General features: G+C 41.9%; 1 protein-coding gene across 2 annotated transcripts; it reads left to right on the top strand.

Moving 5' to 3' along the window:
* The first annotated feature begins 852 nt into the window (after positions 1–852).
* On the top strand, positions 853–9939 carry mazb (MYC-associated zinc finger protein b (purine-binding transcription factor)). Of its 2 annotated transcripts, none has more exons than XM_006805712.3 (7): positions 853–1805; positions 2026–2176; positions 3162–3592; positions 4107–4354; positions 4448–4511; positions 6086–6257; positions 7604–9939. In XM_006805712.3, the coding sequence occupies exons 1-7, from the start codon at positions 1773–1775 to the stop codon at positions 7945–7947; spliced, it is 1443 nt and encodes a 480-aa protein (XP_006805775.1). In that variant the 5' UTR covers positions 853–1772; the 3' UTR covers positions 7948–9939. The 2 variants fall into 2 exon arrangements, with proteins under 2 accessions (XP_006805775.1, XP_006805776.1); XM_006805713.3 differs by having other exon boundaries at positions 865–1805; positions 3162–3268.
* Positions 9940–12474: the final 2535 nt, after the last annotated feature.

Genomic DNA, 12474 nt, shown 5'->3' on the forward strand with positions numbered 1-12474 from the left:
TTCCTTTGTATCATTTTTCCAATTTTAATATTTACAGTCTGCAGTTAGTCTTTATATAGAAAAAGCCCAGGTTTTTGCTGATCAACAAACCTAGTGTAATGATGGCATTGTTTTTAAACTGGACAGACCATACATATATATATATATATATATATATATATATATATATATATATATATATATATATATATATAATTATAATTATTATTATTATTATTATTACTTGTATGATATTTATTTGTAATAATATTTTTGTTACAGTTTTTTAATTTAATGCATTTTTTTCATTGGCATACTTGGTCCTCCGTATTCCCAGTTAAAGTCCCCCTCTTTAAAATTCAGGATCTCATATTGTTTTATTCAGTTAGACATCACTAATCATACATAACTGAAGATGGACCCTTTATTCTTACACTTACCAGTGATCCTAGTGATTTTCTGGGCTCCTTAGTTTAAAATGAAATGATTTCCCTATGATGATGACACAAACTTTTCTAATTAGCTATAATATATTCGTTTTATAAAAATAAAAAGTCAAGTCAAATATTCAAATCCTTTTAATTGTTTTTTTTTTTCCCCTAAGCAGACAAATGCTTCGCTAAACAATTACTCTCGTCCATTGTGTTCATATCCTGAGCTGCTATTTGTCCTCCACTGTATCTCTGACATCATTAGCCTGACTGGGAGGATCTGTGCGCACTGCCCTTTAAGATGCGTCTGTCATCGCTCCGTTAATGGAAAGTCACTCCGGCTGTTTTCTGCGGCGCAGATCTGTTCAGTAAGGGCCTGGCTGGAGGAAGGCGGGGAGAAAAAAAACACGCACGAGTGGATTTTGTGTCGGCCGAAAACCCAGGAAGGAAGCGGGAGAAGGGACAGGGCTCCGCCGAGAGAGACGGAAATGAGAGGGGGGTGTCCAAAGAGGAAACCCTATCCCTTTAAGAGCAAGTGGGACATAGCGGTGCGAGAAAAGGAGAGGAGGGGGAGAAGAAAGAGGAATTAAAAAAGAAAAGGAAGAAAGAGACAGGGAGGGAGGAGGGAGAGCGGGCGATAAAAAAAGAAAGATGACATCCTCGCAGCTGAACGGCCGAGGTGGAGCGATAGGCTGCGGCCCGGCGAGAGCGCCGCTCGCCGGGGTCAGGGCTTGAATCCAACAGCGAGGCTTCGACAAACACCCGATTGGCCTATTTGGGGGGGAATCGGAAAAAAAATATTTGGATTCATAAATTAAAAACAAAGCATGACCTGCTGTGCTGCCAGATACGTGTGTTATAACCCATATTTGTTCTTTTGCGTAAAAATACGCATTTATTTCACGCAGGTTGGCTTATTGTTTGTTGCTAAAGTGTGAGATGCGAGGTTTTTTGTTTTTTGCTTCTTTTTTTCTGGAAGTAGTTTGGACTGTGTGATCATGCGCTTCAGTGAGACTGCTGTTTAAATTAATTAAAGTTAGAAACCAAAGTCAAAGAGAGAAACGGGCTGTTATTGGCCTGGCCTGCTCCACCACTGCCTGTGTACCGCAGCGTGCGTTAGTCAACAGCTGCGTGCATTTTAATCGTCAGCACTAGGCTACCTCAATGAGAGAAACATATTTTTGCAGACGGCTTTTTTCGCGTTTTTCCAGAGGATCCGGGAGCCCGGCGTTTCCGCTGCCGGACAGGCGGCTGTTTGCGCCCCGATCAGCGGCGGGCCGACCCGAAGAAAGCGATGCAAAGACCGCTCTCCTCGATCTCAATCCAGAGCTGACTTTCTAATCTCCATCGCTGTGGCGCAAAATGGATGCTGCTTGGAGCAATTTTCTCTTCCAGGTAGGCCTCTCTCTTTCCTCTTTGCTCTGCTTTCACTTTAACAGCTCGCGTGCTGTCGCGCAGGCCTCCCCCCTCTCTCTCCCTCTGTCTGTCTCTCAGTGTGGGTCCGCAGCTGTCCTGCAGCCCTCACTTCTTGCATTTACTACGCCGCACTCTTGGAGAAGATATAGCTGTGACTTGTGTTTACATTTGGTGATGGCCTTCTCCTTTGCTTCTCCAGAGTACTCCCACCCAAAACCAAGTGGAGGGGAGCCTCCAATCAGAGCTCTTGCCAGTTCATACGAGTTCTCCCCAGACCCCACCCACAGAGCACATAGCACAGCCTCCTTCAACTGTGGACACCACTGCTCTCAGTGAGGAACCTCTGCCTGGTAAGGGGACACTGCACTCTTAAACACCTGTGGAGCTGATAAAGGGGAGAAAAAGTGTTTGTGAAAAGACAGGACACAGCGAGGCAGATGATGGCCACAAAAATTTGAATCTCTTAAAATAGCCGAATACTTAAACGTGCAAATGCAAATGGCAGCGAATGAACCACTTGTGTGGTCTGAAAAATGTAAAAAGTGTACAGGTCACTCATGGATTATCAGGTACAGGTGAATGACACAGTGTAGAGCATCTCAGCATCGCTATGACAACAGCATGAAGAATATCAACTCATACAACTGGTGATCAGAGCAGGATCGTGTAGTTTATGAATAATGTGTATTTATTTTTGCTATCATAGAAAGCAACTAAATTTCTTTAATCCTATAAAGCCTGAGCCATGAAGCTCTTCAGCACACCGTCTTCACTTGTGTGCCAGCAGAAAAACAAGAAATATGGAGCACTGACCACCACATCCCCATCTGTCACTCAGATAATAAGTCACCCTCCCAAAATGTGAATATTTTCGATCATGCGTGTCATCTGCGGTCAATAAGAGAATATCTTTGAGGTTTAGAGTGTCTGAAGAACTCATTTCTGAATGGACTTTAATCTCATCAGAATAGTTAATGCAATGGTTACTATAGTAACAGCCCTGCACAATATATCAATCATATCAGCCAGTCATTTTAATAGCTAACCAGTTAGTTATGTAAGCTAAAAAAAAGTTTTAAAAAATCTTCTATTACATCTTCTTAAGATGGACTGAAAAGGCCAAACTTTTCTGCTTTGGATTTATTTATTTATTTTTTTTTTTTTTTTGGACTAATTGACCTTCCAGAGGTTTATATTTAGACCGGCCACATACTCTGTATGTATCTGTTTTCCTGCAGGATGCCTTTAAGGATCATATAAAGCATTAAAAGTTAACATCTTTCTTTCTTTCTTTTTTCCATCATCTGTCTTTCCTCACGCCTCCCTCGGCTCCAGTGAAGCCTGTGTCTCGGCCAGCTCGCGTGCAACACATCTGTGCCATCTGCAACAAGCAGTTCAAGAACAACTACAACCTGCGGCGGCACCAGTCGGTCCACACTGGGGTACGCATGAAGGACAGGGCCAGAGAGCAGGCGGAGGGAGCAAAGGAGAGAGCTGCCAGCCAGGTGGTGGCGGCGGCGGCGGACCCGTCGGCAATGGCGGTGGGGGCCGGAGGGAGGGCGGAGAGGCCCCATGTTCCCCTCTCCCTGCTGCACCTCTCCGCGCCTCCCCCTCTCGCCCCTCCCGGTGTGCTGGCGGGCGTTCAGCAGCCTCCCCTGGGTGGTCAGGATTGTGAAGGGGTGGCCATGCCAAACGTAATGGCTAGTGTTAACCCTCATGCTCCGCCTCCTGCTGCTGTCGTCATGGCCACAGGGGCGGCAGTACAGGTGGGTCAGGGCCTTGTGGAGATGGCTGTCGTCAACCCCGAACCTTCAAGCATGTTGTTTCTTAAGCTGCCTGACCGGAGGGATGGTTAAGACGTCTTCTCCCCGCGAGCAGCTGCCCATGTGTCACCTGCTTTGTATTTGATTCAAATTCCCCAGTTTCTCACATTTTCCATAAAGCCCAGGAACAGAAATCCGTTAAGGGACCAGTAAATTCCATCCCAGTGTTTGGCACTGGTCCCTCAGTTTGAGAAACACTGTGCTTGGAAGCCTCCCCCATGCTCCCCTGCATGTCCTCTGTAACGCAAACAGTGTGAAAGTGGCTAAATGTTTTGCACAAATAGTGAAAACTTTGCACAACCCACACTTAATTGGCAAAATCTCAGCGTGCATCTTGCATGGTTTCCACATAAGAAACAGGGCAGCCAACAATGAACGCATTTCTTTTCACAGTGCAGCGGCGAAAAGCTTAATGTCTGAACTCTGTAGTGTGCTTATCTTGTCTGCTTTGCCTCAGCGGCCCACGAACCCCAACCCCAACCCCGTGAGGAAGAACCACGCCTGCGAGACGTGCGGGAAGGCCTTCAGAGACGTCTACCATCTCAACCGTCACCGTCTGTCCCACTCAGACGAGAAGCCGTTCTCCTGTCCCATCTGCCAGCAGCGCTTCAAGAGGAAGGACCGCATGAGCCACCACGTGCGCTCCCACCAGGGCGGCGTGGAGAAACCCTACATTTGCCCGCACTGTGGAAAGGCTTTCTCCAGGTAATGCAGCAGAACGAATGTTCCCGACACACTCGCAGCATGTGAAGAATTTCCTGCTCTGACGTGTTTCTCTGTTCTTTCTCTGCTCCCAAGACCCGACCACCTCAATAGTCACGTCAGACAGGTGCACTCCTCGGAGCGACCCTTCAAATGCCCCGTAAGTCACGATTATCTTGTGTTTTATCCTCACTTAACTTTACACGTCTAGTCACTTCACTGTGTGCATAGTGTTCCTCTTGCACATTGCAGTGCTTTTATATTTTCAGCTTATATATTGCAGACAGACACGAGTATATGAACAATGAGAATATTACCATGGAAACTGATGTGGCTAAAGTATATATGTATTTTAATCAGATATGTAGGCATAACATTTATTTAACATTATTGTGAACATTATGCCTACATGCAGCACAACTAAAGCTGGATATTTACACAGGCAAGATCAGCATGTCTCATCGCACACTTGTGTGTTTATGTATATGTGCGTCTACGTGTGTCATACATAAAGATGTGAACTACAGATCTTTGAACTTTTGTTAACTTAAATTTGATAAATATTGGTTTATCAACTATATGATGACGAACCGTGACAGTAAAAATGATAAAACTCTTTCACACAGATACACACAGACTTATTAGACTGTGGATCACTCACACAGTCCAATATAAATATATATATATATATATATATATATATATATATATATATATATATATATAAATATGCAGCCATCATGACACTTAAGTTATGAAATTCTCTTTTACTGTATCATTGTATGATCAATAGAACAAAATCTTGCATACCAATTTTTTTGTTATGCACTTATTGAGGGGTGAGAGTCTCTGTGCTGTGTGTAGTAGCACAGTCATTACATAGTTCACGTGGCCCTTTAAACATACATAGATTTATCTGTTTGTTTATTTATAAAAAATAACTTTTACCACTGCAGTTTTTTAATTTTTGTTATTATGATTAAGTAAATTAGCTTACCAACAGTACAAACAGACCAAATAATCATATGCTATGGGCATGCGCTAACTGTATAAAAAAGATGGAGTTGGCTGCTGACATCACAGTGGTTTGTGAAGTCCTCTTTGAAGTCTCAATTCTGACATCATGACTGTCACCATCCTGTGGGGTTTTTTTTGGGGTTTTTTTTAGAGCCTGAAGTGAACATGTTTGGATAAGAGGGCAAAGTGCTAAGCTGCCAGCTAACGCAAGATAGCAAACAGATACCCGCTAATAACTGCTAAGTAAAGAATTTTACTTACCAAAACTGGAGCTTAGGCTTCTTGAACGGGCTGTTAGTTCCATTAACCACAAAGCAAAGCATAGTATTTGTCTGATAAATGCCCTGAAAATTATTCAAATGTCAAAAGCACCCCAAAGAAATTAGCTGTGGTACAGTGGCGCTAACAGCTACAGCTTCCTATGTCAGCATTAGCAGTGTGAACATTGTTTTGGACATACATTGATCCTGAAAAGGTAAAATAGCTGTAGAACCTAAACACTTTAAACAAATGTATTTCTTCTGTAAAGAAACTCTGATGCCTGAAACATTAGCGACAAACAGTGTGCGGAATTCATTTGTGGGTTTTCAAATATGTGCAGCTGTCACTAAGATTTTGTGGTGTGCAAAACATAATATTGTAAAACCTCACTTTAAAAATTGTAGTTTGCAAAAAGTTTTGCCATCATATTGTCATATTGCTTTCTTGTTTTTTCAGACATGTGAGTCCAGTTTTGCTACTAAGGATCGTTTGCGTGCACACATGATTCGCCACGAAGAGAAGGTGCCCTGCCACATCTGTGGGAAGCTCCTGTCAGCTGCTTACATCACAGATCACATGAGAGTGCACAACCAGTCGCAGCACCACTCATGCCATCTCTGTAACCGCAGTAAGTACAGGTGTTTTGTTGCACTACATTCAATATAAATTGCATTTTGAGGGAGGAAACATGGACATTAAAGCAGACGTAGCTTTAGGGATGAAACAGAGACTGTGGACTCTGTAGTAAAAATGTCAAAAACAAAAAGACCACAGTGCACCTGGCTTAACCTTTTTTACTCTTTTGTTCTTGCTTTGTGTGAAAGATGAAGAAAAAACAGAGAAAAGGATCATTTATCTTGCTCTGCCTGAAGAAAACAAAATCAATCTACCATCACCGCTACAGCATGCACTTATGTGCTGCACTATTTCCTGGCTGAGTGCTGCAAATGCCTGAAGTCACGGCTGTTTGTTCAACAGCTTTACTGCGATAGGAAACCTCCAGGATGTTTCAGAGAAAGAGTCCAGTGACTTTGAACGTGGCATGATTTTTAGTGCCAGACCTGAGTATTTCAAAAACTGCTGATCTGCTGGGATCAAAACCATCTTTAGGGTTTACAAAGAACAGTATAAAAGATCCCGTCATGAGCAGTTCTCTGGATGACTGCGTTGAGCTGATAGGAAGGCAACAGTAACTCAGATAACTTCTTATTACAACCAAGTTATGCAGAAGTAAAGCAGAGTATTGATTTCTCCTGCAACATGGTGGGGTCAGAATTTGGCATAAGCTTCATAAAAGCATGGCTCATGGCTCAGTCCTTATATCAGTGGTTCTGGCTGGTGGTGATGGTGCACTGGTGCGTCAGATATTTTCTTGGCACACTTTGAATCTCTTAGAACAAAGTCTCAGAGGAATGTTTCCAGCACCTTGTTGAATCTTTGCCACGAAGTAAAGCATTTCTGAAGGCAAGCCAGGAGTACAACCCAGTGCTAGCAAGGTGTACCTAACAATGTGGCCAGTTCACTCTTGTTGCATAACACTTAACTGAAAAGTTTGCATATAAACTTCACACAGAATGCCCCGGCCAGATGGTGGAGCCGAACTCAGGACATTCTTGCGGTGACAACAGTGCTAACCACTGAAGTAAAGTGTATTTGTAAAATTTCAGACTGTTAACATGAGGTTCCAACATCAGTATTTGATATTTATTTAGTGTCCAATCACATTTACACACTCGTTCTTTCACTTATGACCGTTTATTATGTATTTAAATACGGTATTATAATAACATGGTAGCACTGTGGTTGGCAGGCTTGGGTCAGGAGAGTCTTGCGAAAGAGAAAAAAAAATAAAACCTTAAGTTTTTAATTTGTTGTTTTATGAGCTTGCTGCATTGTTTCGTTTGTGCTTGGATCTCGATTGCATCATCTCTCGCTGAAATAACGCTTCTCGGCTCTCTCCCTCTCGCCCATCAGGCTTCACCACACTGACGTACCTTCGTGTCCACGCTCAGAAGCACCACGGCCAGGAGTGGAAGGACAGCCCGGGGGGCTTTGGCGGCAGCGCCTCTGGCGGCATGCTCGTCTGTCACTTGTGTGGCGTCCACTGCAAGACGCCCACCCAGCTCCAGGGGCACATGGGCACCCACACCAACAACCAGGCCGCTCAGAACCCTGTCACCTCTAATGTGGCTGCCAGCAGCTCCATCACCCTTAGCAACATGGTGACAGCACCCACCGTCTACGTCACCGGTAACACGGTGGTGGACCTGCTCGTCACAGACTGCTCTAGCATTGCAGCACCGCAACCCCAAAGTTAGCAGTAGAGAGCTCATCAGCAATAACCCCTGTCCTTCAGCAGAGGGCAAGGTCAGAGACGGTTGGAGTTACTCGTAGATGCTGATCCGATTTTAGTTTTGTCACATCCCCACTCACGGGTAAGGCTAGGATGAAGAGTTGAGGGGGAGATTAACACCAGTCAGTGCTCAAGGGCAGTTTAACCTCAGAGTTGCAGAGCTGAGGCACCAGAGAAAAGGAGAAAATGGAGGAGCCGGGGAGGGGGGCAGACAAAAGGACATTTGTAGCTGCAGGAGGTTCAGTGACACTAACGACAAACGTGGATGTGTTGTCCAGAGATTTCCGAGTGCTCTTGTACGTTTAAAACTCCAATGAAACTGTGGTATTGTGAGCATCTACTGTATCACTCTCCTCTCTCTTTCCTCTCTCTCTGCCTCTCTGTCTCTTCCCTCGACCCCGGCGTCGGCTGCTCTCTGCAAGTGCACCAAGTACTGTATGTATATCTCACACCAGCTCTGATCTTACCTCCATTTTGCAGCTCACTAAGAATCCAAAAGGCTTGCGTTTAAAATAAGTAAAGAAAAAAAGTAGCAGGGAGAGAGCAACTCCCAGAAAATAAAACGAAGAATCGGTTTAGAGGGGAGGTCGCGTGGATGGGTGCGCGGAAGTCTCGGCTCGACTCGCATGTTGGCTTGTATTTTGTTTTATTTTATTTGTTTTTTTTTCAGAGAATTAACTTTTGATTTGAAGCGGCGATGATCGTTTCTTTAAGTCTCTTTGATTCGGATGTTTGTAGATCGGGACAGAAGACGGCATGCATTCGTGGGATGTACTTTATTAATTTGTCTCCATAAAGGTACAGAGATGACAAGAGAGTTGCGTTCAGCACCGTCAAGCACCTTAAACTTGTTATTGCTGGATTCCGTAAAGGATCGAAGTGGGTTTAAGATTTCTTGGATTTTTCTCGCTCTGAGTCTTCCTCTCTGGGTCTAGCCTTTGAAATTAAAAAAGAAAAAAGAAAAAGCAACAAACAACTGCTAACAAACACTTCAGCTTCTGACATGGCGAAATCTTGCACCTGAGAACTACCTTTTTGCATGAAAACAAGCTAGCTCAGTCATGCGTATTGTTAGGGAGCTGTGATGACAAAAGAAACTTTTCAGCAGTTCCACTAAGTAAGTTAGTTGGCTGTAAACAATAATATTTATAAAAGTGTTGATTTCATTCAGACATTTTTAACATTGTTGGCCATTCATTTGATTGTATCGCCACAGTCCTTTTGTTTTCTCTATGTACCAGTCCAATGAGTGAAACTTATGCATTAGATTTAGTCATTTAACCCTCTGTATAGCACATAATGTTTCGAACACGTCATTTTGCATTAATCATGTGAAGAATGGACTTTTTCTTTTGAGTTATATTGTGGGTGATTGAGTGGTGTTGAAAGGGCTTCTAAAGTCACAAGTTGGAGTTTGATGACATAAGTCGGAATTTGCTGTAAACTAAATCCTGGTTTCGTACTGGAGCGAGTTTTCAGTTTTGTGTTGATACGTTATCTCGAGATTCATAGAGTTCTTTTCACCTTTTTTTTCTTCCTTTTTCTTTTCCTTTGGAAATACGTTCTTCCTGTTGAGAAAATTAGTGAATTACTACAAGTTAATTTTTAGCTTTTCTCCATTACATTAAGAAAAAAAAGTAATACCTCTACTCTAGGATTCTGTACAGCTCTTGTGATACATCTTAATGCCTTATCGTACTCAACTGCATTTTAATTCTTTTATGATAAAATATTTCAAATCTTAGTCATGGATTCATTAAGAATATTAATGGGATGTATTTATATTTATATTTTTATATTTCTCAACAGTATGCATGTCTAAAAGGTTGTTAGAGCAAAAAAAAAAATCAATGATGCTTACTACAGTCATAAATATTATGTTATTTTGTAGATGCAGTAGAGTTCATGTTATTATTTTGTAATTTGGACAATTTAAATTAAAAAGAGTAAATGGGCACTGGTTTGTGGGCTGATCCTTTCTCCGATCGTGTAAGACGATCGTCCATCCATCTCGGTCCCGGTGGGGCCTGGAGCCTCTTTTAGTAGATACTGAGTAAATGGCAGGGTACATGCAGGACAGGTCTCTACTCCATCACAGGGCTAACTCAGAAAGACAGGCAATCATTCACACCCACGCCAACTAACCTAACGTGCATGTCTTTGGACTGTGAAAAGAAGCCAAAGCAGCCACAGGGAGAACAAAACCTTCTGCTGTGAGGTGGCAGTGCTAACCACAATGGCACCACTGATAAGAATATTAATAGTGAGAGTCTTCAGTTTAGTATTTCACATTGAAATACACATTAAGTAGCCTATTAAACATAAATGATGCATAATTTGGTCTGCAAAGTACAAAGGTTGAGTAAGGGAATGCAGTTAAAAGGATTATAGTAGTGTAGTGCTGTCTGATTACATGCTAAAGTTGCACATATTGATCATTTGAGACCACAAATCTTTACCCATTCATTTATTTCTTCATAGTTGGGCAATTTACAATGCAGGATACTAGTGCTGATTTTAACTGAAGACACGACAACTAAATTGAGTAAAAGGTTTTTGTATAACATTCCAACAGGCAGTTATACATTAGGGATTTTTTTGTATCAGGAATGTTCTAAAATGTCAGGTTTCACTGTGGAAAAAAGGGATAATGTTAGTAAAAGTCCATACAGCAGCACCAATTTGGATACTGGATAAACATTTTTCACTTAAAATTAATCAGAAAATATTGATGACAAGAAAAAAAAGTTTTAGCATGTTTTCAGAAAAGAGAGAACATATTCAGTGAGCAGCAGTTCTCTGGGTGACAATACCTTACTGATGTAAGAGGAGAACAGCCAGACTGCTTTGAGTTGAGTGGAAGGTAAGAGTAACTCAAACAACCACTTCTTACAAAGTACAACACAGCAAACCTTGAAGCAGATGGAAAAAAAACACACCAGGGGCCACTCCTGTCAGCTAAGAACAGGAAACTGAGGCTACAATATGCATGGGCTCACCAAAATTCAAATTCAAATTTTATTTGTCACATACACAGTCATACACAGTACGATATGCAGTGAAATGCTTAGACAACTGCTCGTGACCTAAAGAAAAAAAAGAAAAAGGCTATGAATAAGATAGGAAATAAATATGAAAATTAAAAAGGGTAAATTTAACTAGGAAGGAATAAAATAAAATATAGAAATTAAAGTTAAAAATGAAATAACTGTACAACACAAATTAGAATGAAGGGTAAATTTAACTGGGAAAGAATAAGATAAAATATATAAATTCAAGTTGAAAATAAAATAACTACAACAAAATACACAATACACAGTATAGAAATATATAAGAATGTATGAAGAAATATAAATATATATATACACAATAACAGCAGCTGTACAAGTATTAACTGGAAATGAAGAATATAATGTCCAGTGTTGTGCAATCCACGTGTGTAAGTGTCTTGTGCAGTGCAAATATGCTTAAAGTGATGAAGTGAAAACAATGTCCAGAATGTTCAGCGTGTGTGTAAGAACCATATGTGTGGTCAGTACTGTGTGGTGGTGTGATTGAGAGACCGTATCGCCTGCGGGAAGAAGCTCCTCCTCAGTCTCTCTGTGTTGGTCTTCAGGGAGCGGAATCGCTTTCCTGACCTCAACAGAGAGAATAGTCTGTTGTTGGGATGGCTGAGGTCCTTCACGATCTTCCTGGCCTTGGTCCAGCACCGCCTGCTGTAGATTGAGTGCAGGTCAGGGAGCTCGGAAAAACTGGTAAATGGAAGATTTGAAAAATGTTGACTGATAAAAACATGGATCCATCCTGCTGTGTATCAACGCTTCAGGCTGCTGGTGGTGTATGATGTGAAGGAAATTTTCAGTCATCAGATCTCAATCCAGTAGAGCATGTTTGGGACGTGGAGGAACGGGATATTCATATTACTGATGTGCCCCTGTGACGGCAAGCCACACATGGTAAGCTCCACACCTCACCGCCAGTTGATTCACTTTAGTTTACTTTGCAGTCAGTACTTTAAATATATTCTATTTATTGTCCAATATTGTTTCTTTATTAAATTTATTTATTTTTTCATTTCACCTTCCAATGTTTGTATGGCATGCACACATATTAACACTGCAAGGTCAAAGTTCTGTTTTATGTTATATTAATACATCTGTCCTTGCTTGAGTTACCTGGGGTTTGGCTTCCCCTTCCTGGCTGGCAAAGGGCTGGGAGAGCTGAAGAATAGCTGACAGCCTAATTGGGTGAAACCACATGATTCATTGGGGGGGGGGGGGGGGGGGGGGGGGTGTCATTTGGTTTAGCTAAACCAGTATTTAAGTTCCCTTGAACTTGAAATGTACGGTTGTACTCATTAGTATAGTCAGACTGTACAGATGACTGTACTATACATACAGCATTATGAAAAAGTCTTGAGCCAACCCTTAGTAGTAGTAGTAGTTTTCTTGACATTTCTTTAAGTAGTCTTTAGCAATAGTTCTCCGGGCTT

The sequence above is a fragment of the Neolamprologus brichardi genome, chromosome 8, assembly GCF_056152115.1.
Source record: "Neolamprologus brichardi isolate AB-2024 chromosome 8, ASM5615211v1, whole genome shotgun sequence".
Classification (NCBI taxonomy): Eukaryota; Metazoa; Chordata; class Actinopteri; order Cichliformes; family Cichlidae; genus Neolamprologus; species Neolamprologus brichardi.

What these genes read in the sequence shown, in the direction of transcription:
- mazb (XM_006805712.3), top strand. Translation starts at nt 1,773, where the DNA reads ATGGATGCTGCTTGGAGCAATTTTCTCTTCCAG. An exon ending in TGTGGAAAGGCTTTCTCCAG is followed by an intron (nt 4,355 to 4,447) that starts GTAATGCAGCAG and finishes TCTGCTCCCAAG; the next exon opens with ACCCGACCACCTCAATAGTC. An exon ending in ATGCCATCTCTGTAACCGCA is followed by an intron (nt 6,258 to 7,603) that starts GTAAGTACAGGT and finishes CTCGCCCATCAG; the next exon opens with GCTTCACCACACTGACGTAC.